We start from the raw sequence: 27,409 nt of genomic DNA on the forward strand, positions 1-27,409 counted from the left end.
GTGAGGACGTGTGCAAAGGCTGTGTGAACACCCCCATCGTGTTCCTCCTGCCCTTAAAGTGAACGTTCCTTCCCGCTTCTCATACCCCAGTGTTTGTTGCTAAGCGTCAGGAGAGGCAGCAGCAGCCACACACTGGGACACAGTTCCCCCAGCTCAGAATCATACCAACTGCTTCTGCCCCGTGCTCGGAGAGTGTGCCACTGAGCCAGCGTGAGATCACTGCTTCCAGAGCAAGGCCTCAGCTGTACCGTAAGGCTGTTAAGTTCCCCCATTAGGACTTTTCAAAAGGAGAGGACCTCAGTGTGCTTAGTAAAAGCTTACAGAATATATCAGAAATCTAAGCTGAGCCAACTCGCTCACAGGTTGGTACGTAGCAATTTCTATAATTCTGGGGGAAAGCAAATAATAACATTTTAATAGATAATCTAAATCATATAAAGCAGTTGGACATTATTCTATCTGTAGCTATGTGTTTGAATGAGTTTATTTCTGTTATACCCTGAATACTGGCTTACAAAAGAGGCAATTCAGTCAAGCTATATGCTGCATTGTTTTTAATCACCTGTTGAATGCTGTCGTATGAATAACTGGGAATTTAGTTACCTTAAGAATATTTATTCATTCACTGATGTGCTTATTCATTTATACTCGTTCTTGTTCTGAAAAGGATCTAAGGAGACCCACAAGGATATAAATAATATAAGAAAAACTAACATTTAGAAAGAGGAGGGGAGGGAATTAGGGAAAAGAGAATTAAGGGGAGGAACGTAAGAGAAAGCTGTTTGGCTGTTATAAAAAACCATGAAGCTCCTACTTCTGCCTGAGGTCGGCTGCAAAAACACGTCTGTGCTTTCTAGCACGAATATGTAAGATAAACACTGAAGATGTACACCTGCTCCTGGCACAGACAGCTCCTGGTGTAAAAGGTTTTTGTTTTCAGGGATGTTCTGATTTGTAAAGCAGGAGGTCTTTGAACTGAGTGTGGAGTTTGGCAACAAAAGTATTGGACTCTTTTACTACGTCAGGACCCTAAAGATTGGACGGGAAGCTGCTATACAAACGAAATCCCCATGAAAATTTGATAGCTGGAAGACAAAGTTCACAGGTATAATTTCAGGCAAAAATACTACATATGTATTTTACCAAACCTTGAAATTAAAAGAATAAAAAGATACACAGTGAAGTTTTAGAGCAAAACCAGCACAAAGACATACTTCAGATCTAGCAGTCTTAATAATTAATACTAATGGTGTGGCTGTAAACTGCAGTGTGGACAGCCTGATCCAGAAGATGCTCATGTTCTGGCTGATTCCTCTACAACTTCTGTGGGGAAGATGGGCTGTGGGGCCTCAGGCAGCTCACCAGCCATCGCGGCCGCAGCCTCAAGTGCCTCAGTGGCCTTTTCGGCTTCCTCATTCAAGTAAAAACTGTGTTCTTCATTGAAACCTATTAAAAAACAACAATAAAGCTTACTGTCTAATCCAGTGGTGCCAATTTTGACATTATTTGTTACACGATTTAAAGGAGATCATCTTCAGAACAGTCCAGGGGTGTCACATCACCATTAGAAAGGATTCTAGAACCATTTTAAACTGGGCCTGACTTTGGTTATACATTAACTGTGCGATACACTGGTCTGTTCAGTTTGCACTGTACCCTTATACAACACCCTGGAACATTTGATGTGCAGTGGACTTTGGGCAGAGGCTTGGCAGAAAAGGATAGGAGGAAGAAGATGACCTAGAGGAAAGGCCAGCACACCGCATGCATACAAACCATGGCCAATTTCTATTCCAAAGTAAATGATTGCAGACTTAGACCATTCCAATTAGGTCCATGGAGACAGTGATGGTGTTTGAATGGCTGAGCTTTTGCCAGGATTTCCTACTCAGTCTGTCAGTTGGAGAGATTGTTTTCCCAGTTTTTGGTCCCCTTAACGTTTATTGAGCACTGCCAATATCGGAGAAATTCTCATTAATCTGTTAATCCATTCTGGAATGCTCAGAGGCCAGCACTGTCACCAGGGAGGGGCTGGACCTCTCGTCGCTAGAGTCCTTTTTGATGCCCTGAGGCAGCTATTTCCCTTATGGTGAAGTCTGGCTGGTCATTTAAGGAACCTAAGGCTTCCACAAGTCAGGATGACCAAAAAAATAGGCGATATGTAGGAAGAATATATTTTTACCTATTGGAAAAAACAAGCCCTTGTATTACAGACTAAACACCACAGGCTAACTTTTGACTGCCCTTATAAGCCTCAGAAAAAGTCTCCCAATTATGTGTATCTTCCATGAATCTTAGGGTGTGTTTCAAGATCATTACATATGTTAAACATGACAAATTTATAATGACAATTTCTATTGGTCACTGTTTTTTAATGCATATATTGAGTCACAAAGTAGGACTGCTTCCTTGCTTTCCTATCCGAGAATTGGTATGCTCCACAATACATTCTGTAACACGTCTATCTCATTTAATAGATTTCATTCATAGCATCCAAGAAAATTTCATATTTTAATAGCACTACTTAAATAACACCTACTTTTTTTTTTCCAGCATATCAATTAATTCATCCTAAAATACAAAATAGTTTTAGGATTACAAAGACAATAACTAGTGGTCTCTTTAAATGTGTCTGCATGGTGTGTACCAACTTTTGGCCGTGAGAGTCAGTAATATAAAGAGTAAAAATGCATATCTGGGGTGTTTCTCTTCAGTTAGCCAGTACACAAAGTGCTTCTACCCTTGCAGGTTTACAGAGGTTTCATTTCATAAATGACTGGTTCATTTCTCGAAACGATAGCCTTTCCAAGGTACAACGTTAAAGTTACCATGCTGCCAACTTATCAAGTTGAGTGAGTTGTTTCCAAGAACCATCAGCAAAACATCTGCCTTTAACTGTCATGGGCTGTGCAAAGAAACCTGAATTATAATTTGGACCATCACAAAAGGTAGGCTCGGAGATTCCAATCGATTAATTCTATTGAAAAGCATCACGCAGCCTATTCATCAAGAAGCAGGGCGAGAGCTGTAAACATTCAGGTAAATAGATAATCCATTAAGACAACAATATACATTGTGGCAAATGCCATCCTAGTTTTGTCAGCACTTATCTCTATTCTTTGGATTCCCCTGCCCTCCCGCCAGGGGACTTCTACTCCCCCTCTTCAATCTTTGTTCTCTTATTCATGGCGAAGTGAAAACAAAGCAAGAAAGCAGCACATACCCAGTCTTCCGTTCTGGACAAGTTCTTCCTCTATAGTGAGAAGGCGGTTGTACTTCGACACCCGTTCACCACGAGAAAGACCTCCCAACTTGATAAACCGGACACCAAGTCCAACAGCCTGAGGGGCGGAAAAAGTGTATTTTAAATAAGGGAGCCATATTTGCTAAACTAAAAATCCTTTAGGGAGAAAGGACATTGTCACCATGTGCTGCTTAGGTTTTTCTCATAGTTTTTTTATCTTTACCTAAGTAAAGTGGCCTGCTTACAAGCTGAGAGTGTCAGAAGGAAGAGAGTGCACTATACATCCAACGCTTTACCAGCCACGTAGCAGGCCCATTTTATCTAAGAACGTTCTGGCCTTGCTCACTTCATTTTAGGAGGTAAGATTGCAGGTGCACACCCCAGCCATTTCAGTGTGCTCATCATTTTCCCAGGACTTCATTTTTCTTCTTTTTAAAAGTTCAAAGATTAGCTCTTTGCAAAAGGTAGCTGTCTGGGAGGAAGCAAGTCTATTTCATAAAAGGTTACATGACTTTCTCCGCCGAAGACTGCATTTCTCTGAAATACCAATTCATGATAAAAGCAGTGTTTTGGCAATTCTGCAGTTGACCAGCTTTCAGCACTTACCAAATCGACAAGGCTGTCATCAGACGACTCTCCTTCTGTACTTCCAAAGACAGTGACGTGCTTCTTTCCTATAGACAGAGGGATCTTTTCAGTTTCAGACGGTACAGAAACAATCAGCTATATATGATCCTCTGGGATCAAAATTTAAAATTTGCCAGAGATTTAAAACTGCTGTGAAGAGTCAATGGTTTGACCACCTAAGAATTCTAACCCAAACATTTGCATTTTTATTAACCTCGTTTTATCTGTTTACCCCTTTCCAGTAGCTTGGATGCTAAATACTAAATGAATGCCATGTTTCATCACATTTAGGATACCATAAATTGTAAGATGCACCACTGTTACCACTACAGGGGGAAAATGCTCAGATTGGATCGACACATTTCTAAGATCACAACTGTAAGACATGATGCAATTTCGTCCATGTTCAATATAGAAAAATGTGCACCTAAGTCAGAATTTACAGTAAGTGCAAGGACATCATATGGGAGTTGATATGCCTAAATAATGGATTTCACAATTCATCGTGTAGAATTTTATTCAAAGGAATCTGTCATTGTGAATGTTTACTTATTAGAAGAGCGGCGTTGATGGTATTTAATGAATCACTGGAGGATCTCAAAACCCCTTGAAATTTGCCAAAGTCTACAAAGTGCAAGCCACAGATTTTCTTACAGACAGAGGGTGTGCGTTTCAGGGGCAGGAGCTAAGCAGCAGTCTGAGGTGAATGACAGAGACTGCTGAGTGGCAGGCCCAGGAGCAAAGGCCAGGGTGGGGCCTCCCATCTGCCGCCTTCAGGTCAGCCCCGCCTGGCCCCTGGACTGGGGCAGTCTGCAGGCAGAGGGACTGCAGGCATTTCATTCCATCCTCTGGCACCAGCCCAGGCCCCTGGCTGCCAGTCTGGCTCTGAGTCCTGCTCCAGGTCTGCGACTCGCCTTCTGCCTAGTTCCTGAGACCCACCCACTCATGATCTTTATGTTTCGGGCACTGTGCAAAAGTAAATGAGACTCCATAAACTCATGGGAGCTCACAGTCTAGTGGGGGATACCAGACACTGAATGTACAAGTGATTATGGCCAGTATTCCTACAAAGAGAAAATACAGGTAAGAGAAAATATGCTATGAGAACGGTCTAAAGCAAGCAGAGAGAGGTGGGGGAAGTCAGGGAAGGCATATATATCTGAAGAGGTTTCATTTAAGGCAAGAAGACCTGGAGGATCAGGAGTATTTAGCCTAATAAACAGTACAGGGCAAAGCATTCCGGGCTGAAGGAACACCAAGTTCAAAGACCTCAAGGTGGTATAGAGTTTGAAACTTTTGAAGAATTAAAAAAACGCCAGTGTGGGCAAATGGGGTCACTATAGTGTCACGTGCAGCTGATAAGGCAGCGGCCTTGGTCACACCTTTGGTAGCCCTCCCGAAAGGGGATGCCCTCCTGGACTGGGGCTGCTGTTGGAACACTGTGAAGTGAATCAGTAAGCCACATTTCACTTCAGCACCAGACCTCTCACAGATGGTTGGAGTGTTTTTTTCCTTCCAAGATTTATTCCATGCTTTTTATTAACTGATATACTGCATTTTTGTGGCTTCTTGTATAACCAAGTTCAGTTCCTTGCAAGTCTTTCAGATCTATACTTTTACTCACTGTCGATAAGATTGGTTATTTCCACCAAGTCAGACATCGTCGTCTGATTTGTATGTTTTATGATCAGCCCGCTGGATTTGGGGATGCTGATGTTTCCATCCTCTAGAAGTTTAGAAATGCTTTTGGATGCAGTTCCTGCAATTATGTAACACCTGGAACCAAGAGCATTATAGATGCTGTCCCACTGTTCAGAGTCCTGGGTAAATAGTTAAGAATTGATCATTAAAATGTTTTGAACATAATCACAAAACAACAGGAATCAGATAGCACCTAACGAAAATTATACACTTTTCTGAGATACACAAAACAGATTTGTGTCTGTGGCTGAAGGATGCCTATACCACAGCCATGCAAATTAACAAGATTCATGGAACAGAAACTTAAAGTTAGTAAATTTGAGCGTAAAGATCTAATGAATAAAATGTTAATGCACATTAAATGCTATTCTCTACGTTGATTCTGAAGTCCTTCAAACCCAGGCTATTCCCACCCAGTGTATTATCCATAATGCTGTTAAAGACTGGCTGGTTAAATGATTTCACTGTTATTTCTGGTAAAAAAGACAGCTGAAGGAAATGAGCCTGCAGAGACCCGAGGCCCTCATTCTCAACACCCTTGTTTTTTTATCGGTGAGACCACCATGTGAAATGACACGCTTATTACTTAAATAATAGTAACCAAAGTCTTCCCAGCCATGTACCAGATCTCAACCTATTCCATTAGAACAGACCATACAGGTGAATCTTATCACATTAAAAACAGCTGTGGCCAGAGCCTCAGGACAAGCCCCAGAAGTCAGGTCTGGCAAGATTAAAGACCTGAGCTCCGCTGGTGTCTTCCTTGAGTCTGGGATGGAGCACAGGCTGCGAGGGAAAGATGGGACCGAGAGACCCTGGGCCTCTAAAGGAGATCCAGCATTCTTCTTGTCTCCAAAATTGAAGTAGTTATCTCAAAGAGGATATCTGTTCAGTGTACCTAATGGTTCTCAAATTCATAAAAATCAAGAATTTAAGCACAACCAGAGGTTCTCACAACTAGAATCTACAACTATGTACTGGGGGGCTCTGGGGAGAAGAATTAAAAAAAAAAAGAAGATTGGCAACACTTGTTAGCTTAGGTGCCAATCTTTAAAAAAAAAAATTTAAGTTTTGGAGTTTTAAGTGGGTTAGAAGAGACATGGTCTTCTATGGCACATAAACAATGCTTGTAAGATGTTAGTTTGAATAGATCAAAAACTTCACTATGTCAAACTTTTTAAAAATATGGCTTTGTTACTTTTATGCACGTGTAGTCACTGGATTTAGGTTAAGAAACATTTGGCCTGGTTGAAGTTCTGTCTCCACGAGCACTTGGAAATGATGCGTGATTAACCTATTGAATCACCAGCACAGCGGGCTCGCCTTCCATCAGTTAGGTTGCTTGTAAATACCAGGTACTCCTGAAGTGCTGGGGAGAAGCTCACTTCACCCTGTTGACAAGCACACTCCTATGCAATTGTGTTTCCACTATTCATTTGCTTAGTAAATACCCTTTCTCATAAATGCTAAAATAAAGCAACTCAGCCCAGGCCCAAATTACAACACGTTTCCAATGACAGATCCAAAAGAATGAGATTTTATTCTGTGTTTTATTATAAAATTCAAGGTGAATCCTGTTACCTCCTTCCTTAAAGGATCAATTAAGGCAATAATTGAAGGGAACTTGTTGATCAGATCCACATACAGGTCAACCATCTCGGCTGCGCTTTTGTGTGTCCCCATCATCACTTCATACTTTCCTCTACTCTGTTAAGTGTAAGGAAGATATTAAAGGATAAATGATGAATTCCTCAAATGTTAAAGATGTGGGTCAAATTCATTTTCATTCATTTCATATAATATATTGTAAACGTTTTTTTCAGGCCACATTCACATGAGAAATCTGTGCATTCTTTAAACATGTGTTAAATATTAACCTGGGCAAATCAAGTCACCATTCCTCTTGATGCCCCGCAGAGCTCTTCCTACTGACTTCAGATGAAGCCCTCCGCACAAAATACCAAGTACAGTAGGAAGGGAATAATTTCTTAAGTTTATGATGTGGTGCCAGATACCTGGCTGCTGGGGTAGATGGGGATTAACATAAACTCATAAAACAAACGGAATAGCAATGCAACCTGCCCACTCACCAGAACCCACCATCTTTCAACTCACGGTGAACAAATAGCTTGTTTCCTCTACTGTGAATATTTTAAAATTTGAAAGCAGAGCTAGGTTTTTGAGATACTAACAGCCAATGTGAAATGGAAAGTGATTATGTGAAGGCATTTCTTTCAGCATGCAAGTTCTAGTAGTAACAATATTGTCTTGAAAGTAGAATTCTAGCGCAGCCCATTCATTTGAAGTCTGAAAGCCCTCAACTCGTTACGTACAGAAGTAATCGGGGATAAAGGATTAGTGTAGTCTCTGCACAACACTGCGCTCATACTTCCACATCTGTGTTCCGCGATGGCACCTGGGACATTTAGGTACCCGGAGAGAGGTGGAATGGAACCGCCTGGTGGTTTGCTTTGCTACTGCCTTCTTGTGCTGCTACAAATAGAACGGATTCCATCGGAATTAAGCAGGTTCTAAGAGGTCCATGATTAAAAAGATTTTATACTTTTTTCACATTAAAAAGCAGCAAGAACTTGTAGTTTCTATAGTGAAAAGCTTTAAAAATCCTATCTTGTCAGTAAGGAAATGCTAATGACTTTGAACTAAAATTATTGTAATAATTTTCTGATATCAAGCTAATACATTTTACTGAATATAAGCAATAAATACCCATTCTAGTTAGCACTAGCAGTCAGGATATTCATAGTTCTTGGTATACGTTGCTCATGAAAACATGCAATTATTTTTCTTAATGGTATGCCTACGAACCAATCATTCATGAAGAATAGGAAATTACATTAAACATTCCTTTATGCACTTAGTTTCTTTAGAAAAGTAAAAGAACTTTTAGCAACCAGCTGAAACTTAGGGTTCTTATAGACTGTTCAAAATTTCCTTTGAAGTTAAAAGTTAGAATCACAAATGGAAGTGGAATCCTATTTGGTCGTGCCCCCTGAATTTGACATTAATTACCAGGTCACCATAAATGTTTGTCAGTATGCTGGATATTTTATAAAACTCAGACTCAGAATCTCTGTATGTGAAAATGGGAATATGTGTGCGTGTCTGAGACAGCCAATTTCTAATAGCTTTCCTAACGCACCAATTTCCCAAGTTTAAAGATGAATTGCTGATGCGGTCCCCTGAGGAAGTGAGGCCTGCAACATTTTTTAATGAAGCTCTTTTCCATTCTCTTAAATAACTCCCTCCAGGGGGTGTGGTCCCCAGGTGAGATTTCATCCCATAAATTTCTGTCCTCCTAAGCCAGGCTGTGGATGACACTGTGATGGGCTTAACTGGATAAAAACATATTCTCCATAGACTTCAATAACATGGAAATATTTTTATATTTAAAAAGTGAGTCATAGCAGAAGCTCTGAGAACCACGTGTCTAGAAGGGCTCATCACGTCATAGTTACAACTGATCCACTTTTCAAGCTTGACAAATTCAGCATTGACCAACCAAATGATTGTACTTGGCAGAACATACCAGTTAAATTATTTTTCATTAGCCGTCATGATTGCAAGGTAAGCAACCCATTTTAGTCATTTTTATTACAGAATTTCTATATATAATTATTATGACATTTTCTGTTAATTTTTTAAATTATATGGTTATATTTTTCTCTGGTCATTAGCTAACTTGGCTCTCTCAATTCCATTTATGTTTTGGACCCCCTCACACAATATTAATTAAAAAAAAGGATATGTTTGGAAAATATACAGATAAGCTCTTCTTTTGAGTTCTAGTTTAAAAATAATGGGACAACAAAAAGTAAATGTTCTGGAGTGGAAACTTACATAGTCCATCAGCTCATGTGCAGCACAGTCGATGGCCAGGTGCAGGTTTGTGCCCATTTCCAGCCCCAGGTTCGCACAGATCCCTTGTATTAGGAGCAGTGGCTGCTCTATGGTGTCATAACTAATGGTTAAACAGCCAAGGTGGGATAACTTGCCGGTGATCTGCTGCTGCAAGATCAAAAGAAAATGATGCATGTCAATATAGCGCACTAAGGTTCTTGGAGTTTCCTGTGATGGGCACAGTTTATAACCAGACACGACTCTCCAAAGATGAGATCCTCTGATTCTAGGACTCATCTCTGCATGACCTTTGGGCATATGATTGCCCTGCAGTATCTGGGAGTAATTTTTGAGCTCCCAAGGTATTCAAGTTTGACCTGTGAACACAGTTTCTTTAGCGTGCCCACGTTATCGCTTTATCGGCTCTGCCGTTGTACATGGGCTAACCTGAGCCACAACCCCCAAGCTGGTGAATCTCCAGGCTGTCTGTGTAAACATCTGTCCTGTCTGCCCCTGACTCTGTCCTCTTTCTCCAAACCTGCTCTTTCCTACGTCCCATTTTCCTTCAGAAGAATATAACTGTTAAAACGTAAAAATGTAGTGCCAGCCCTCGGGGCCTAGTGGTTAAGTTCAGCACACTCCACTTCGGTGGCCTAGGTTTGGTTCCCAGGCTCCAACCTACACCACTCTGTTAGCAGCCAATGCTGGCCCACATACTAAAAAACAGAGGAAGATTGGCACGGATGATAGCTCAGGGTGAATCTTCCTTAGCAAATCAAAACAAAACAAAACTTAAAAATGTAACTCTCCTTCAGGAAAGGTTTTATTTTAAAAAGGATTGAAGACTTCAGCTAAAAGAATGCTACACTGAGGATGGATTTCAGTGGAAGAAGATTTGGGGACCCAAATGATCCCAGGGAAAGGCAGCCATGTGCTTCTATTGTGAGGTCAGCCTTGATGTGCCCTCGTCATAAATTGCCATTATGCGATTATAACATAGTTGAAGCACCATCAGTAATTCTGAGAGCATAAGGGGTGTGTGTGTACCAAACTCAAGAGCTAACGTGAACCTAGGTATAAACATCCTGTTTTTACCGGTGATAGCGCTAGTGAGTAAGAACCATCCAACATTTTTAATGTCAATGAGAGGAACCTTTTGTTCGTCAAAGGAGCAGTTGGGGAAATTTTTGTGTATCAATTGAGGAGTTTTGTTACAGAGTCTTCTAAACCATAAAAGCATCACTTATTTGGTGCTTACTAAATGCCAGGGACTGTCTTAAGCACTTTACATAAAGTAAATACATTTACTCCTTACATCAATGCCATGAAGTAGGTACTATTATTTTCCCCATTTTAGAGAGTTAAGGAACCTGGAACAGATTTTAATCCAGGCAGTTTAGCTCGAGTCCATGCCTCTAACTCTGGTATGGCTGCCTCTCTAGAATCTATCATCTGACCTGTCGCTAACAGGGAAAAAAAAGAAGTAGTAACGCTGATCTCAGAAGGGCTGGTCTTGGTCTAAGCTGCTCGGAACACAGCCAGCCTGCTGGGATGAAGGCAACAGCACTGAGATTTGGTGACTTGTTCACCATCCCCTGCTTCTCTTACAAGGCCCAACATTGGAGTGTTGCGCTCATTCCAACATACACAACTGTCAAGTACTTTACATACTGTTTTTATGCACCCATTTCTCTTCTCTCTCCCAATGCTGAGGAGGAACTTAACTTTTTGTCTTTACCAAGTCCTTTACTGGCCCCTCTTGCTGATGACTTCAGCAGACTCTGGAGCCCCTGGCATCAGGGTAGGGCTAGTGATGGCAGGCTTACTGGGCAAATACTGCACATGTGAGCAACCAACATACATTTGCATTATCTCCAGGGTTCTTATTGGTTGTTCTAACTCTATAGTTGAAAGTTCAGGCATATATTAGGTGTATCTATCAGAGTACCAACAATCACCAAAGTGACCGATCAAGTTTCTTCCGCTGGCCCCCTGAGGTTCACACAGCCACCATGGCCAATTTTCACATGAACTGTTTGCCTGACTCTCCTGGCAAAATCTGAGCTCTGGCAACGGTGGGCCTGAAACGTACTGCATTGCCTTTTGGGGATCAGATGAAAGGAATGGCTATCTTTCTGTGCCTTTTCTTTCTCTCTTTGGCAGTAGTAAAATTAAAATCAAAACATCCTATGTGCCTTTCAGCTAGTTGTCAGAGAGAGTCATTTTCCCCAACGCTGCACCTATAGGGTTTCACATGTAATCTGGTTACTCATAAATGCTTCTCCAAGCCCTCCGAGATTTCAGTTGGCCAGACAACTGCTGCACTGATGGCCAAGCAGCCTGTGGCCAGAAAGGCGGGGGCAGAATGATATTCCAGCCCCGGGGGTGGCCTGGTTTAGTGCTCTTGAAGCACTGTGTGATTTCCATTTGCATTAGCCCTGGTCCTGAAGCAAATGACGAGGGGAGGGGAAAGGGGCAGGGGGTATATAAGTGGATTGTGTCATAAGAAGTGTGGTAAACAAATACATATACTTACTTGACCTCTTTTGCCTCCATTATGCCCTTTTTTGGTCTCTGCTTTTAGAGGAGGGGGCTGTGGGACAGAAGATAAACAACCATCACTTGGGATTTTCAGACCCGTCTGTGGCAGCAAGCAGAGTTTCATGTCCTCTGGCCTGTCCACTGCTCTGGGGCCTAGCCAGTCCCACTGTGAATCATGCACACACACACACACACACACACACACACACACACACACACACACACACACAGAAACCATGCCAGCCACTCCCTAGTTTTATAAACTCCAAACTGTTTCTCAAATTCAGGCACACGTTCCCTTTAGATCATCCATACATTCTGCCTCCAATCATATATATGGGGTATGGATATACATATTCATGCATTTCTACTCATATAAATTATTATTCACTCATACAAAGTCCTCTCCTTGCTGTTCAGAAATAACGCCATTGTGCAATTTGCTTTTATAGGTTCAACATATTGTTTTGAATATTCTTAAGGCACAAACACTTTCTCCTGCAGGGCGATCTGACCTTTTGGAAACAGCCAAAGGTCAGATTTAACTGAGGAATCTGGTATGTGTAATGTCACTTGAGATTAAAAGCAAAGATAATTTCTAAAGAGTATTGGTAATCTCCAATACCCACGATTTGGGGCTATTGATAGCACACTGTAGCAAGGATTTAGCCTTTTAAAGCTGCACTTTAATGCCCAGCATTTGCTGGTGCTATAAGCTGGGGCACGTTTGTCAAGGATCAACATGGTTCACACTCAAGTATATGCAAATACAGCTGTCCTGCTTTTCCGCACTACGGAGTCAGCTGAACTTTCTATCCCCTGGTGAAAACAACATACTCAGGAAGCAAATCGACGGGCCAGGCAGGAGAGAGAGAGTGGTGAAGGAGACAAACATGGCAGAGCCTCAGGTTCCCGTGGTCCTGTGAGACAGAGGTGCTGAGATGTGGATTACAACCAGGGAAGACGGATGTGATGGGGGGTGCAGAGCAAGGGGACTTCTTGTGCAAGAATCAGGGAAGGGGACTAGGATGAAGCGGATACTTGGGAGACATATGAGGCTATCAAAAAGAGATGTGCGTGAGTGACCCAGAGCCGAGGGAACGCGGCCTTCCTAAAGAAGCCCCCTTGAGGGCTGCTCAGCCAAGTGCGCTTGCTTGCCCAACACTAGAATTCTAAGCAGGCACAAGAATCTGTGCCTTAACTATTACAGCAAACTGCCTCTCACATTCTAGGGGCCAAATCTTTTCTTTCTTTGCAAATCTTAAGGGAGGATCTTAGCATAGAGCCAGCTGCCTCAGAAATCAACAGGAGATTGTTAAGTACCATTAGAAACTGGATCCATAGCCAATGAGGGAATATATAAGCTTGCCTCATATGGGAAACCCAAAGCAAATTCATACATTTTCCATACATAACAACAATATTGATTTAATTCCATAACAGACTATAATTTGGATACTAGAAGGTGTATAAGCGTAATTAGATACCATAGATCCTCTTTACATACCACTTCAATTGTTCTGTTAATATGTTTCTGTATTTCCAGAAGCATCGCCATACCCTGTAAGTAGAATAACCATGGTCTTCCACACTGCAGTCTAGAAACTTCAAATATAAAAACTTACACATCACATATGGCTATTTCTAACTCAGAATATTTGTAGGGTCCCTGATAAAGCATCCTGGTTAGTAGATGATATGGTCTACAAAATCGGAAGATTAAATGTCAATCTTCAGCCCTCAATGTTTATTTGGTTGACCATGAATGAAAGGCTCTTCTTCCTCAGTATCCTCTCTCCATTGTTCTGAACTGACTAGTTAGGCTGATTGGATCAAGTTAATTTCATTCTCTTTCACAGTCTCTTGACCAACCTTCTTGCAATACACATCACAGGTCACCAAGGGATCCTGCAGAATAGTGTTTGAATTAGTATAAATCCACTGTCACTTAAAAAGTAGAAATGTATTCCAATGATGGTGGGATGTGCACATGAAGACAGATAAAGAACGGCATGCCAGGGCCTGGCCAGGTGGCATATCAGTTAAGTTTGCACACACTGCCTCGGGGGCCCTGGGTTCGCTGGTTCGGATCCTGGGTGTGGACCTATGCACCACTTATCAAGCCACGCTGTGGCAGGCATCCCACATATAAAAAATGGAGGAAGATGGGCACAGATGTTAGCTCAGGGCTAATCTTCCTAAAAAAAAAAAAAAAAAAAAAATGCCAAATGCTCTGGTACCCAAATAGCACAACAGGTATTAACTATAGGAAAGATCCTGGCACCAGGATCTGAACATGATCTGACAGACGGTTAGCTGGATATAAATCCTAGTCTTCCATAATTGATAAATTGTGACAATGATTATTCTCTTTAAAAAAAATTCTTTATCATAAAGAAACTATCTTGAGATTTTTTTTAAAAAAATATTTTTCACTAGCTTAGATAAAATATCACTCAATGTATTACCAGAGGGGATGGAGCTTCCTGTATTTTTTCTGAAAACATCCACTATAGAACATGAACATTTAGTTCTCCCTAATGCCTAATGGTAGAATATTTCATGAAGATTTAAAGAGGTGTACTGACTCATTCAGGCCACTAAAGAATGATGGAGACACTAGCACGCCTCAGAGTTGTAAAGATGCGACTTAGGGTTCCCCCATTCCATATTCCATAAACGTGCACTAAACCTCTCTCATGTGCCAGGCAGTCTGCTAGGCCTTGGAGTTCTTACTTAACAGAACAGGCTGCCAGGAAAGTGCCAGCTTCCTTTTGTTGCTGCCATAGTGCACAGACCGGTCAATAAAGATCTCTCAGTTTCGTCAACCAACCACCTTTCAGCACGGTCCAGGCCTGCAAGGCTACCTGCCCGCGGCTTCTCCGTGACTCACCAGCCTGAGTCAGTGTGGCAGTGAACCAGAGATCTGAGGCGATCGAAATGTGCTCCCTTTTGTTCCAGGTCTTGCTTTCTCCCAACTTTCCCCATTTCCTAAAATCTTTTTTCTCATTTTATATTAAATTCTCTCTCTCTTAGTGTCATAAGCCTTGGGGACCTACACTAAAAACTCATCGATGATGAAGTATTTTTTTTTAGAAAAAGTAGTTTGAGACAATGGCAGGTACTTGTTTAGCTGTTAATCCATGATGGGGTATACAAATCACTTCTTTCATTAAATTCAGCTTCCCAGGCGATGACTTTCCGCAGCTGACCAAAGTTACCATCAGCAAAGGTATAGTGAGCTTTGTTGGCTGTTCCTGAAATAGGGGGAAAACAAGGGGAAACGAGAAACAGGATTCATTCATACTGACATGCTCGTGGGTCCTCGTATGGAATATAATGGACACTCACCTGACGGTGCTTCAGTGCTGCAATATTCAAGTACAGGGGACTGTTGCCCAGAATGGCGCTGGTTTTGGCCACAGCTAGTGACACAGCCCCTATGGCCATGCTGCCACAGAGTACGGGTTCCACAGGATCGGGAGGCACGATAGGTTTCTCTGGGAGAGTATCCTTCCGCCCTGGAGGGAAAAATATTGACAAAAGATTCCTTTCTAGGAAGTCTCACTATAAGGAAACTGTATTTTCTAACGCTTTGCTTATAGATGTGAAGGCCCAGCATAAAGAAAGGTTGAAAATTGAGGCTGGGAAGAGCATATTCTCCACCTTAATTCCCAAGAAGTTTCTGTTTGAGTTCACGTACTACTCCCTAACGTTCAATAATCCTTAGCCATGCATTTTGCCTCTCTAAGAAATGTTAGGACACTCAATATTAACTCCTCCAACACTCACATGGGGCAGATATTGCTATCCCATATTCACATATAAGTAAACTAGCACTTAGAGAGTCGTTAAAACACTCGCTCAATATCTAAGAGAAAGTGAATAAGAGAGGGTCTGGTCAGTCTTTGAATTCCAAATCCTTTGTTTTTCTATATTCCACCATAGCTCCTGCATCCCCAACTTTCTGTTGAACATCTCTTCATCCATATATCTAACTAGTTATCTTTCTTGACAACCCCAAATTGATGCCTTTTTCTATTAGAAATGGCTTCCAGATCCAACCATCCATGCAGAGTCTTAGTCACCTTCACTCTCATATGTTCTCAGCCCCCTAGTCTGATCAGGTACCACCGAGTCCATGAGACATCTCTAGTGTCCCTCCTGGCCCCTCCTTCGCTATAGCGACTGACCCGGGCCAGGAAGGTAAGATAAGTGAAGAAGTTTTGTAAGCACCTAGCACATAATAAATGTTTAGCAAATTAATTGTCCCCTCCTACTTCTTCCCTGTTCTGAAGTCCCAAGTTCTATCAGTCAAAAGTAACTTCCAAATTAACATCCAGTGGTAGCCCCTACCTATAATTCGGTAGTGGCCATCCCCATCCTTCTAAGAGAAGATTGGTCTAACATGAATCCTTTGCCTTGAGCAACTCTCCTCCCCTCTCTGGGCCTCAGCATCTGAATCTGAAATAAGAGCCTTTGTCTCTTATTGTCTCCATAGTCTCTTTGGTCCCTTTCCAGTTCTGGTGCTTTCTTATTCAATGGAACCCACCTTTACTGGGTGTGTACTTTGTGCCTGGCATTGTGCTAGGCCCTGGCAGAACTAAATTGAATGAGCCATGATTGATGCCCTCAAAGAACATGTTCTAGTCGGAGAGACATACAAACCACTGTTAAAATACTAGCAGCAGCTCAGGAATTAACATACTGGAGGGGCTGGGGTTAGCAATATGTTAGAAGGCATGGAGCAAAGGGCCATGATAACTTCGATTATTTGCTTTAAAATAGCAAAGTTTTCCAAAGAAAATTTTTTTTTCTGCTTTTCCTCCCCAAATCCCCCCAATACATAGTTGTATATTCTAATTGTGAGTGCCTCTGGTTGTGCTATGTGGGACGCCACCTCAGCGTGGCTTGATGAGCGGTGCCATGTCAGCGCCTGGGATCCAAACTGGTGAAACCCTGGGCCACCGAAGTGGAGCAAGTGAACATAACCACTCGGCCACGGGCCGGCCCATCAAAGAAAATTTTTATTAATATGTTACATAGGACTGAGAAAATGTTGGTTATCCATTTTAACGATAGCATTAACCTTTACAATATGGAGTGGCTTTTTGATGAGCTAATGGAAATTTTGAGGGGCAGTTAAAGGTCCCCCCGCCCCACCTCTGGCATTGCCACTGTTCACTGCAATTTGTTTAGCAAGTGTTCACCTCTGGCTAAGAAATATTTTTATCTTACAAATAAAAATGGAGGGTCGGATGGGGTAAAACCCTGCCTGCCCAAGAAAGTAGCTTCAAGTAAGGAAGTGGCATAGAGGATGGCTGGGACCTGGAGAGAGCCCGACCTAGGTCTGCAGCTAAGAGACTAACTCGGAAGGCCGTCAGCCTTTCTTCCTCACACGTGTTACTCATGGTTCCGCAAGATGATCAGCCACTGACCTTGCTTTTGTCCCTTTTTTTTTGCTGGAGGTGGAGGGGGGGATGGTGGCATCAGAGGGAAAGGTGTGGGCACTGTTGAGTCTTCCAGGACCTTCTCCAGTTCTTTTCTCTCCTTATCTTCTTGCACTTTACTTTCAAAGAATGTCCTTAAGGGCAAGGAAATATGGCTTTACAACGGGATATTTAGGAATATCACTCGTAATTTTGGTCATGTTTTAGTGCTGACCCTGATATGTTTCAATAATTAACTCTGCTTTTTAGCTACTTAAGGACAAATCTGCTTCAATTTCCTAGGCCAAAAATGATGCTGTTATAAAACAGTATTCACGAACTGAAATTAATTTTGGCCTGGAAATAAATGTTTAAAGATTTCAGGTGTTCGTTTTTTAAATTATTTGAGCCGTGTTCATATTTTTTAAAGTAAAATTTGAAGATTTAATTTGATTAACAGCTATTGGATTTCCTTTTTTTTTTTTAAGGGTATGCTTTTTGGTGAGAAAGACTGGCCCTGAGCTAACATCTGTTGTCAATTTTTTTTTTTCCTCCCCAAAGCCCCAGCACATAGTTGCATATCTTAGTTGCAGGTCATTCTAGTTCTTCTGTGTGGGATGTCACTACAGCATGGCTTGATGAGTGGTGTGTAGGTCCACGCCCAGGATCCAAACCAGCAAACCCTGGGCTGCCAAAGCGGAGAGCACGAACTTAACCACTCAGCCACGGGGCCGGCCCCTGGATTTTCTTTTTGAACAAATGACCATCAGAAGAAAAATGAGTCAAGAATAGACAGTGAAATATAGAGCACTATGTGCAGGACTTTCTTTTCTTTTGTTTTGTGGGGGGCTTAAAATGAATAGTTAAAAAAACTTTTGGGAAATCCCACTTAGGTGCATCAACATAAAATTTCAGCTCCCCAGAATAGAAAGAGGCTAAAAGCTTCCAGAGACAAAAAATAAGCTAACAAAAGACAAAGACGTGGGAATCAGATTTGCACTAGGCTCATTAATCATCCAGATGCCGGTGGGGCAGTGCCTTTAAAGTACTGAGAGAAATTAATTTTAAACAAGAATTCTTTTCTCAGCTGAACTGTCAACTGTGAGGGCAAAGTGCTGACATTTCCACACATGTAAGAACTCAGAAACTTGACATTCCACATACCCCTTCTCATCCTTACTTTTAGAGGATGTAATCCAGCAAGTCAACAAAGAGGAAAATATGGGATCTAGGAAACAGGAGAACAATGAAGGGATGTCTTCTGGCATGTCTGTAGTAGGGCTAGAAAGGAACTAGTCCAGATGGGAGGTGTGGGGAGGGAAAGCTCCAGGAAAAAAGGAATGTCATAGAATGGAAGGTATGACTGAGAGCTTGGGGAAAAAAAAACTACGGCTATGATAAAAGCAGATAAGACACACACACAAAAAGGAATAAGTGGAATAGCATTCAGAAACTCTAAGAAAATCAAAAACTACTCAAAACAGTTTTGTACAAAGGTCATGATCCAACTCTGAAGCAAACTAAAATGTGATGGTCTGCACAATTAAGGAAGTGATGAAGCTTAGAGAAAGGGAATCCAGCTGACCTTCATTGGGCCAAGAGGGTTGTGGCACTGGACCCCCACGAAAGAAAAAGTCACACTAACCCATACTCAGTGGAGCTGAACAATCTCACAGCCCCAGGAAAGCCTTCCTTGGTTTTCACATTTTAGAGTTAACCTACGGGCAAGGCATGGAAGACCTGGTTGTGTGTGGAGGACAGAATGTGAGCACCACCCATGGTGACTGTACAAAGGATACGAGGCGCTCCAGGCGGGCGTCTGTGGAGGTGGGGAGAGAGAAAAGACAGCATCCGCATTCTTGACTTAATCCTTTTCCTGAGAAACTTTTTACTGACTCCTAGGAAAGCTCTACGCCTAGAGGCTGAAAGGCTGTATGTAGCCTTACAGTAAAACTTTAATAACAGACTTTTAGAAGAAAAACAACATTTTATGCTCAGTTTTGCTGCTTTGGCATATGCTTCCTAATTGACTTCCCTACTGAACCCTACAGATACGACAGACCCATTTTATTGGCAGGTGAGATGGAAAGAAAAGAGATATGCATGTATCCTGGACACTTACCTTTCAAAGTGGAAGATTTACCTGAGCACCTGATCCACCTCGGCCTGGCTGGAGGGTCCTAGGCCCTGAAGCTCTTCGGTGATGGTTTCGTTGACCCACTGCACAGCAGTGCTGACGGCTTCCAACCTTTCTGCTTCCTCCGCTTCAGCCAGCTCCCATGAATCGTTCTCATGCACTTCGAAGTGAGTCGCGACCACCACAGAACATATGTTCTGAAAATAATATAGACATGTTCTACATTTTCCCTACCTCTCTGAGAAAATAGGAAACTGAATGTATCCAGCTTTTAACGTGCATGATATTTTATCACCAGTTTCAAAAGGAAAATGAGAACATGGAGTTTTCTTTGAAATATTTTTATAGCTGTTGAAACACTGGAATGTAACTTCAAGGAACATTTAAGATTATTACCTTGCTAAAATAGCCTTATAAAAACCTTATATTGAACTTCCTTTTTATCACTCCCTCTCCAATAAATAACTAAAAGTATACAAACAGATTTAATCATAATTATTTTCCTCCCAGAGACTGTAACAAAATTATTTCTAACAAACATGTCCAATTAAAGTGAAAGATTAAAATTATAAAAATGTATTTTTTCTTTATGTAGATCAGTCTACATATCTATAAACCTATGTAAATCTATTCATAAATATATGAATCTATAAACCTATCTATAGATTTATAGAACTCATCACATAAATAATGTCACAGTTTTAAAACTATTTTTTTCTTTTTTTTTTTAAAGATTGGCACCTGAGCTAACAACTTTTTTTTTTTTTCTGCTTTTTCTCTCCTAAATCCCCCCAGTACATAGTTGTGTATTTTTAGTTGTGGTTCCTTCCAGTTGTGGCATGTGGGACGCCGCCTCACCGTGGCCTGATGAGCGGTGCCATGTCCTCGCCCAGGATCTGAACCGGTGAAAGCCTGGGCCGCCGAAGCGGAGCGCACGAACTTAACCACTCGGCCACGAGGCGGCCCCTTTAAAACGATTTTTGCCCCATGTTCTTTCGCCACCTTGGATCATCTTCGGGTTAGCATGTCATGTCTGTACCAACATTACACGCAAACGTAATAAAGTCTTCATGGTTGATTGTATGATTTGTGCTTTATGTACATGAATACCTACAAATAGTATGTGTTTGTGTGTATTCACAAACACTGAATTTCAAAACATTAATTTTCCACAGTTTAGACAATAAATGCAGTGGGGCCAGGACATAGTGACGAACCCATGTAAGCTGCCTCGTACCTTGGGAAAATTTTGAATGGTGCAGAATATTTCCACTTGCAGGGTTGGAAGCCCCAGTCCATCCAGCACGTTTTTCCCCACCACTTTGCATATGGTAGGAGGCTTTGCAAGTTTAGAAAAGCAGTTTGCCTTCAACACAAAAAAAACAAAAATTACAATGCCATATCTAATTCATCTTTAAAAGCTCACTCACATTTACTCTCGTTTCGACTGACCCTCTCCCCGAGTGTCCTCCTTGTGGGGGGATTAGTCTAGCAGCTCTGTGGGAAATGCCCCGCCCTCATGCCCTGAGATTTAGATATGGCCTGATGCTGAGTCTCAGGGGCAATTTGCTGTCTTCTGAACTCTCGGCAGAAACTCACACACGTTTCTGAATAAAGCCCTGTGTCACTCTGTAGTAGGCCTTATACTCAACTCAATTCCCTAACCTCTTCTTCTGTCCAAGATACCAAAGTCAGTGGGTCTCTAGAACCCTGCGATGCAGTCAAACTTAAGAAGCCTTAAGTGGGCCGATTTTTATTGCTCCCAGCAAGCCGTCTGATATTTTAATGGTGAAGACTTATGCAGAGGCTGTATTTCATTTACCATCAGCTCATGCATGGAACATGTTCAAAGAGGACTGTTGGAACCTTAGTAATAGCAGTTTCATTGAGGTGGAAAAGGAGAAGCCATTTGGAAGTGATCCAAGAAAGAGATGGAAGAAAGAGAATGAAGCCCAGGGAGAAAGCCCACTCAAGGAGGCTGAGTAAAGATTCAAGATGGTGTTTCTATGCAGAGGAGCAGCAGCTGGGAGAGCAGCAAGAAGGGAAAGTGAAGGCACACCCTCTTCACCCTCTTTATCACCAGACAGCATTGGGCTCTTGAATTTCATTTAGCAGATCAGGCCTCTGATATTTCAGTTCAAAACCCAGTGACTTCAACCTGCATAACAGGTCCTCTAAGGCCCATCAGCAACGTGCCAGGGTAGAGGTGGTGCGCCAAGAGAACTAAAGCAAAAACCAGTTTTCAAGCCATCCACGCATTTGAAGGATGATGGTTTGTATGTTACAAACTAAGTGCCTAAATGAATTTAGATAGAACCAAGAGGGGGAAAAATGTTATCTAGCTTATACTTTCCGTATTCTAGTGAGTTCAAGTAACAAGCAACAAGCATCTACAATGTGCCACATATTGTGTTAGGACAGGAAGGGAACTAACATTTTTTAAATGCTTAATATGTACTTTGAAGGAGTGACTATCTCTTTTTTTTATCACTTATCACATACCACAGTGCCTGGCATATTTAAATCTTGTATAAATTAATACATGTCAGACACATGTCATTAAATTCTCAAAACAACTCTACAAGGTAAATGGTATCAGCTCCATTCTACAGATGAGCAAACTGAGTTCCAGAGATATAAACTGCCCAAGATAACATAGCCAATGTTTTAATTATCTACTGCTTTGTAACAGACCACCCCAAAACTTAGTGGCTTAAGCCATTTATTTGCTCATGATTCTGCAATCTGGGTTGGGCTCAACCGTTCTTTGGCTGGTCTTGCCTGTGGTCTCCCATGTAGATGCAGTCATCTGGAGACTTGACTGGGTCCAGAGTGTCCACGACGGTTTCACTCTCATGTCCAGTGTCTCAGCTGGGACGGTTGGAACATCTAGGGGCTGGCTGGGCATCTGTCTTTCTCAGAGGATACCCTGGAAGTTGCACATCGGCCAGGGCCTTTCTCTCTCTCCAGCAGGGTAATTGGACTTCCTCACAGCAGGATGACTAGCTTCCCAGAGGGAGTGTTCCAAGAGTATAAGCCTCAATATGCCAGCAGCAATATGCCCTGTTTGCATCATGCTTGTCAAGGTGCTATTGATCAAAGCAAACCATACGGCCAAGGTCTGAGTCAATGTAGGAGGGACCTACATAAGACTGTTCATCCTGGTGGTGTGGTTCATTGGGGACGATCCATGTAACAGTCTACCACAGCTACTAAATGGCAGAGCTAAGAATGAAACCCAGATCTGCCTAATTCCCAATCCCAAACTCTTTCAATCATTAAGTTTTATGATGAAGGAGTAAATAGTCTTGCTATTGCCCATAGGAATCTTCCTCATCCCTGAATTCCTCTAATATGTATAAGAAGCATAGAAGAAATGGCATTTGAACCAAACATTGGAGGATGTGTAGTATTTCAACAGGCAGAAAAGGGGGAGAAGTTGAGGGCAAATAGTCAGGTGAGGGAATAGAATAAGCAAAGAGGGAAGTGGGAAACTTCAGGCTTTAGAGAATGGTAAGGGGACCTGCGGGGGGGGGGGGGGGGGGCAGGGGAGGGAGTGGGAGGTAAGCCTGTTAGCAGGGGTAGAGGTAAGCACTATGAATCACCCCCGGAAGGCGTTCGAGCTCAGCATGAAAGGGGGAGCCACAGGAGACAATGACGCGCAGATTCAGGATTAGGAACATTGCTCTGGCAACTCTATGCAGGATGGACTCAACAGAGAGAGAAATAAGGTGAGAATAAGGATGGCCCAAACTAGGGCAGTGACAAAATGAAAAAAGGTTGCCTTTTTGCTGATCCAATTCCTGAACATCCTTCAAAGTCCAAGCCAAAACTTTCCCAGATGCTACAGCCTACAGGATCGTCCCCATCCCTGAATTCCTGTAGTGGGTATACAGTGATGTATCCCTCAGTGGAGCACACAATCACATATCACCTTATCTATCACTCCAATTATTTTATGTATCAGAGGCTTTTGTCCCTAACCAAGGTATAAGCTCCAGAGAGCTGTACAAACCAACGTCCTGGTGGCCTAATAGACCGGGCAGAGCATTACACTGGGGACCAGACTCCAAGTTTCCAGTCTTAGCTTCTATACTAAGTAGCTGTGAGACAATGGCTTGGTGTCTTTATAAAACGAGGAAGTTAGACTAGTTAACTTTCAAGAAGTCCTCTAGCAAGAGATAGTGGAAAGAGAATGGAATTCAGTTGCATTCACTCATTCATCCCACATATAGTTCTCGAGCATCCACTATGTACCACCTTCTCTACTAGGTACGGGGTTTAATCACTGTCCTTCACTGTGTCCCCTGGGAAAATCCTTTAAGTTCACTGGGCCACAGTTTATTTGTAAAACAGGAATCATAATTTTTACCTCAGTGGTCCTAAGGATTAAGTGAAATAACATATAAAGCACACGGAACTCAGTAACCACCACCACCACCACACTCCCTCCCCCCTCCCCCCGCCAACTTTGATGTATAGCCCATAAGTGAGAAAAACAAACATTCATGGAGCATCATCTGTATCAACTGCTTCAACAAGATGTAGTTTTGTACCCTGTAAACACATCATGCTTCTTCACAGTATTTACAGAATCTGCTGAGTGGTGTCATATTGCCCCAGCATAGTCAAATTCCTACCAGTCGCAACCACACTGCCTTCCAGAAGGTAGGTGTTGGTTGGTACTTATGGATCTAGAAGTGAGAAAACACTTGCCTTTGTTTCAGCTGCTTACAGCTTAAGGCTAAGTTTTGTGGCAGATCTCACACTGGGCACAGGGACTAGGAAGGTGATGTAAAAAGGCTCTGCTCTCCATAGCAGCTCACAAGCTGCCTAGGGAGGGTTTCAATACATGTAGGAAATGCTATAGGAATGCAGAAGGACAATTAGTCCAGGGTGAAGTGGGCGAGACTTGTATCTGAATTTGAAGTTTATGTAGGAGCTGGTTAGGTGGGGACGGGCATCCAGGCAGAGAAGGGTGCACATGTCAAGGAGCAAAGACTTGAAATCGAGTGAAACTTGGAAGCAATGGGGACCAGCTGGGTATGAGGCCCCTGGATAGGCTGTGGCCAAGTCGTAGCCAATGCCAAGGCGTTTATCCCGTGGTCTAAAGGAGGCCAATAAAGGTCGGTAAGCTGAGCTATGTGGTTAAGATCTGTGTTTAAAAAGGCAACTGGATGTAAAAGAATGAAAATAGACCATTCTTTTATGCCATTCACAAAAATAAACTCAAAATGGACCAAAGACTTAAAGGTAAGATCTGAAACTATAAGACTTCTAGGAGAAAATATAGGCAGTATATTCTTTGACATCAGTCTTAAAAGGATCTTTTTGGACACCATGTCTTCTCAGACAAGGGAAGCAACAGAAAGAATAAACAAATGGGACTTCATCAGACTAAACAGCTTCTACAAGGCAAAAGAAAATAGGATTGAAACAAAAACACAACCCACCAACTGGGAAAAGATATTTGCAAATCATATTTCCGACAAAGGCTTAATCTCCATAATATATAAAAAACTCACACAACACAACAACAAAAAATCAAACAACCCGATCAACAAATGGGCAAGGGATATGAGCAGACATTTCTCCAAAAAGATATATGGATGGCCAATAGGCACACGAAAAGATGCTCATCATCACTGATCATCAGGGAAATGCAAATCAAAATCACACTAAGATATCACCTTACACCGTTAGAATGGCTAAAATAACCAAAACCAAAAAATAACAAATGTTGGAGAGGTTGTGGAGAAAAAGGAACCCTCATACACTGCTGGTGGGAATGCAAACCGGTGCTGCCACTATGGAAAACAGTATGGAGATTTCTCAAAATATTAGAAATACCATATGACCCAGCCATCCCACTACTGGGTATCTATCTAAAGAACTCGAAATTAGCAATTCAAAGAGACCCGTGCACTCCTATGTTCATTGCAGCATTATTCACAATAGCCAAGACATGGAAGCAACCTAACTGCCCATCCACCAATGAATGGATAAAGATGTGGTGCATATATAGACAATGGAATACCACTCAGCCATAAAAAAGGATAAAATTGTACCCTTCACAACAACATGGATGGACCTTGAGGGTATTATGTTAAGCAAAATAAGCCAGAGAGAGAAAGACAAACTCTGTATGACTCCATTTATATGTGGAAGACAAACACACGGACAAAAAGAGATTAGTGGTTACCAAAGTAAAGGGGTTGGGGGGTGGGCACAAAAGGTGAAGAGGTGCACCTATAATATGACTGACAAATAATAATGTACAACTGAAATGTCACAAGGCTGTAAACTATCATAACCTCAATAAAAAATAAAATAAAATAAATAAAACGAAAAAGTCAACTGGCAGCCAGGGCAGGCCCACCCAGAGCTAGGAGGAAGCCTGCCAGACTCTGAGCTGTCGCCGCAGCTGCAAATCTGCCTAGAGCCCACTTTCCTCTGTTTCCTGTCCACCCCCTTCTCGACATTCCTCCGCCCCAGGTTTCCGCTGGGCATCTCCCCTTCAGGGTCACCTTTCCGCACGACCACTGCCCCCGAACCCCTGACGGCTGCGCGCGTGCGCGACTCTGTGGCGCAGGCGCACGGCTTTGCCGCAGCGCGGGGCGGGGGGAGAAGGGCTGGAGGGAAGAGGGTGCTTGTCCCAGGTCCCTACCAGGTGCCCGTAGACGTCGGCAGGCTGGAGGTAGAAGGTGGAGTTGAGCAGTTCTTCCAGCCTGCGCGGAACGTCGTTCTCCTGGTAGTACTCCAGCGCCTGCTGCTTCAGCTTCTGCAACTCCCTAGTGGTCCCACAGCTGCGGCCGCCGCCTTCTTCCCCCATGGTAGGAGATTTAAGGCTACAGCAGGGGTTAGTGTGGGGGCCCGCGAGCGTCCTCTCGTCGCTAGGCAACGCAACGAGATTCCCGACCCTAGATCTCGCGAGGTTTCTGGCCCCTAGTTGTTCCCGCGGTCTGAGACGCGAATGGCTCCTCCGCCCCCCGCCCTCCTTCCCCCAGAGGAGTTGGGCCCCAGGATGGGGCTCCTCTCCTCGTGAGACTACCGCTCTCTCGGCGTGGTTGTCACCACTTCCCTCCGACGCGCTTCCAAACGGGAAATAGTTAACGATCTCATGAAATGCTTTTTGTGGAGGCGTGGGAGCGCTACCCCGGCTTCCAGCTGGGGACTTGAGCCTCGGCGACGCGCGGTTCCGCGTGGCCCCGGCCCCGGGCCTTCCCGCCTTCCCCGCCGTCCCCCTCGCTGCTCGCGGGCAGTGTGCCCCTCGGGTGGCGAGGCTGGCCCGCTCTCCTGGGGAGGGGTGTGAGAACTCAGGGCGTCCTTGCTACGCCGTGCGGTCCCCAGGAGCTCCTTCCATCGGCTGTTGTCTGACCCCCTTCCCTGAGACGGCCCTCCCCGGGGAGATTGGAATCCACGGGAGGAAAAGCCAGTGTGGGCCGAAAACATTTAGGGTAAACCTTAGGGGATGGGTATGGTTTGGACCGGCCTAGGGATGGAGGGTGTTACAGGCAAGACTGGAGAAATGGGAATGGGAGACTGTCATTGGGTCACATTACCTCTCCAGAACCCTCAGAGGCGGCCTGCGTCCTGTCCATTTAAATACGAACTGCCTGCGTGGCTGCATTACACCTGCCCGATGTCACACGCAGTGATAGAACTTCTTAACTGCGCGCACCGCGCTCTGTGCTTCTGCGGCAGAAGTGGACTGAGATGGGTAGGGTGTTCTTGTTCCTCTCGTGCCTGTTTGTATTCCCAGCCCACGCAGATCACTTAAAACGTCTATGCTGCACTTTGCTGATCTGGAAAACGTTATCTTACCTACTCTTGCCTGCTTCACAAGTCACTTAGGATAAATTGAGAAAGTGA

The 27,409-nt window shown here is 43.0% G+C and overlaps 2 protein-coding genes across 4 annotated transcripts in view; one reads left to right on the forward strand and one right to left on the reverse strand.

Moving 5' to 3' along the window:
* Positions 1-538: 538 nt before the first annotated feature.
* On the reverse strand, positions 539-26,824 carry ENO4 (enolase 4). Its single transcript, XM_044750208.2, has 14 exons — positions 26,205-26,824; positions 20,775-20,903; positions 19,544-19,734; positions 17,410-17,555; positions 15,323-15,492; positions 15,097-15,228; positions 13,479-13,532; positions 11,967-12,023; positions 9,431-9,598; positions 7,154-7,279; positions 5,496-5,691; positions 3,851-3,918; positions 3,224-3,341; positions 539-1,446 (listed from the first exon to the last, which is right to left on the reverse strand). The coding sequence occupies exons 1-14, from the start codon at positions 26,367-26,369 to the stop codon at positions 1,295-1,297; spliced, it is 1,872 nt and encodes a 623-aa protein (XP_044606143.2). The 5' UTR covers positions 26,370-26,824; the 3' UTR covers positions 539-1,294.
* HSPA12A (heat shock protein family A (Hsp70) member 12A) overlaps positions 26,230-27,409 on the forward strand; it is a 168,463-nt gene continuing 167,283 nt past the window's right edge. For 2 of the 3 annotated variants that reach the window (XM_044750171.2, XM_044750177.2), the window contains exon 1: positions 26,230-26,370. In XM_044750171.2, the coding sequence (XP_044606106.1) occupies positions 26,368-26,370 (3 nt within the window). In that variant the 5' untranslated portion in view covers positions 26,230-26,367. The remainder of the gene's footprint in view (positions 26,371-27,409) is intronic. The other variant, XM_044750172.2, reaches the window with a different exon arrangement.

This window comes from Equus asinus, chromosome 2 (genome assembly GCF_041296235.1).
Source record: "Equus asinus isolate D_3611 breed Donkey chromosome 2, EquAss-T2T_v2, whole genome shotgun sequence".
NCBI classification, from domain to species: Eukaryota; Metazoa; Chordata; class Mammalia; order Perissodactyla; family Equidae; genus Equus; species Equus asinus.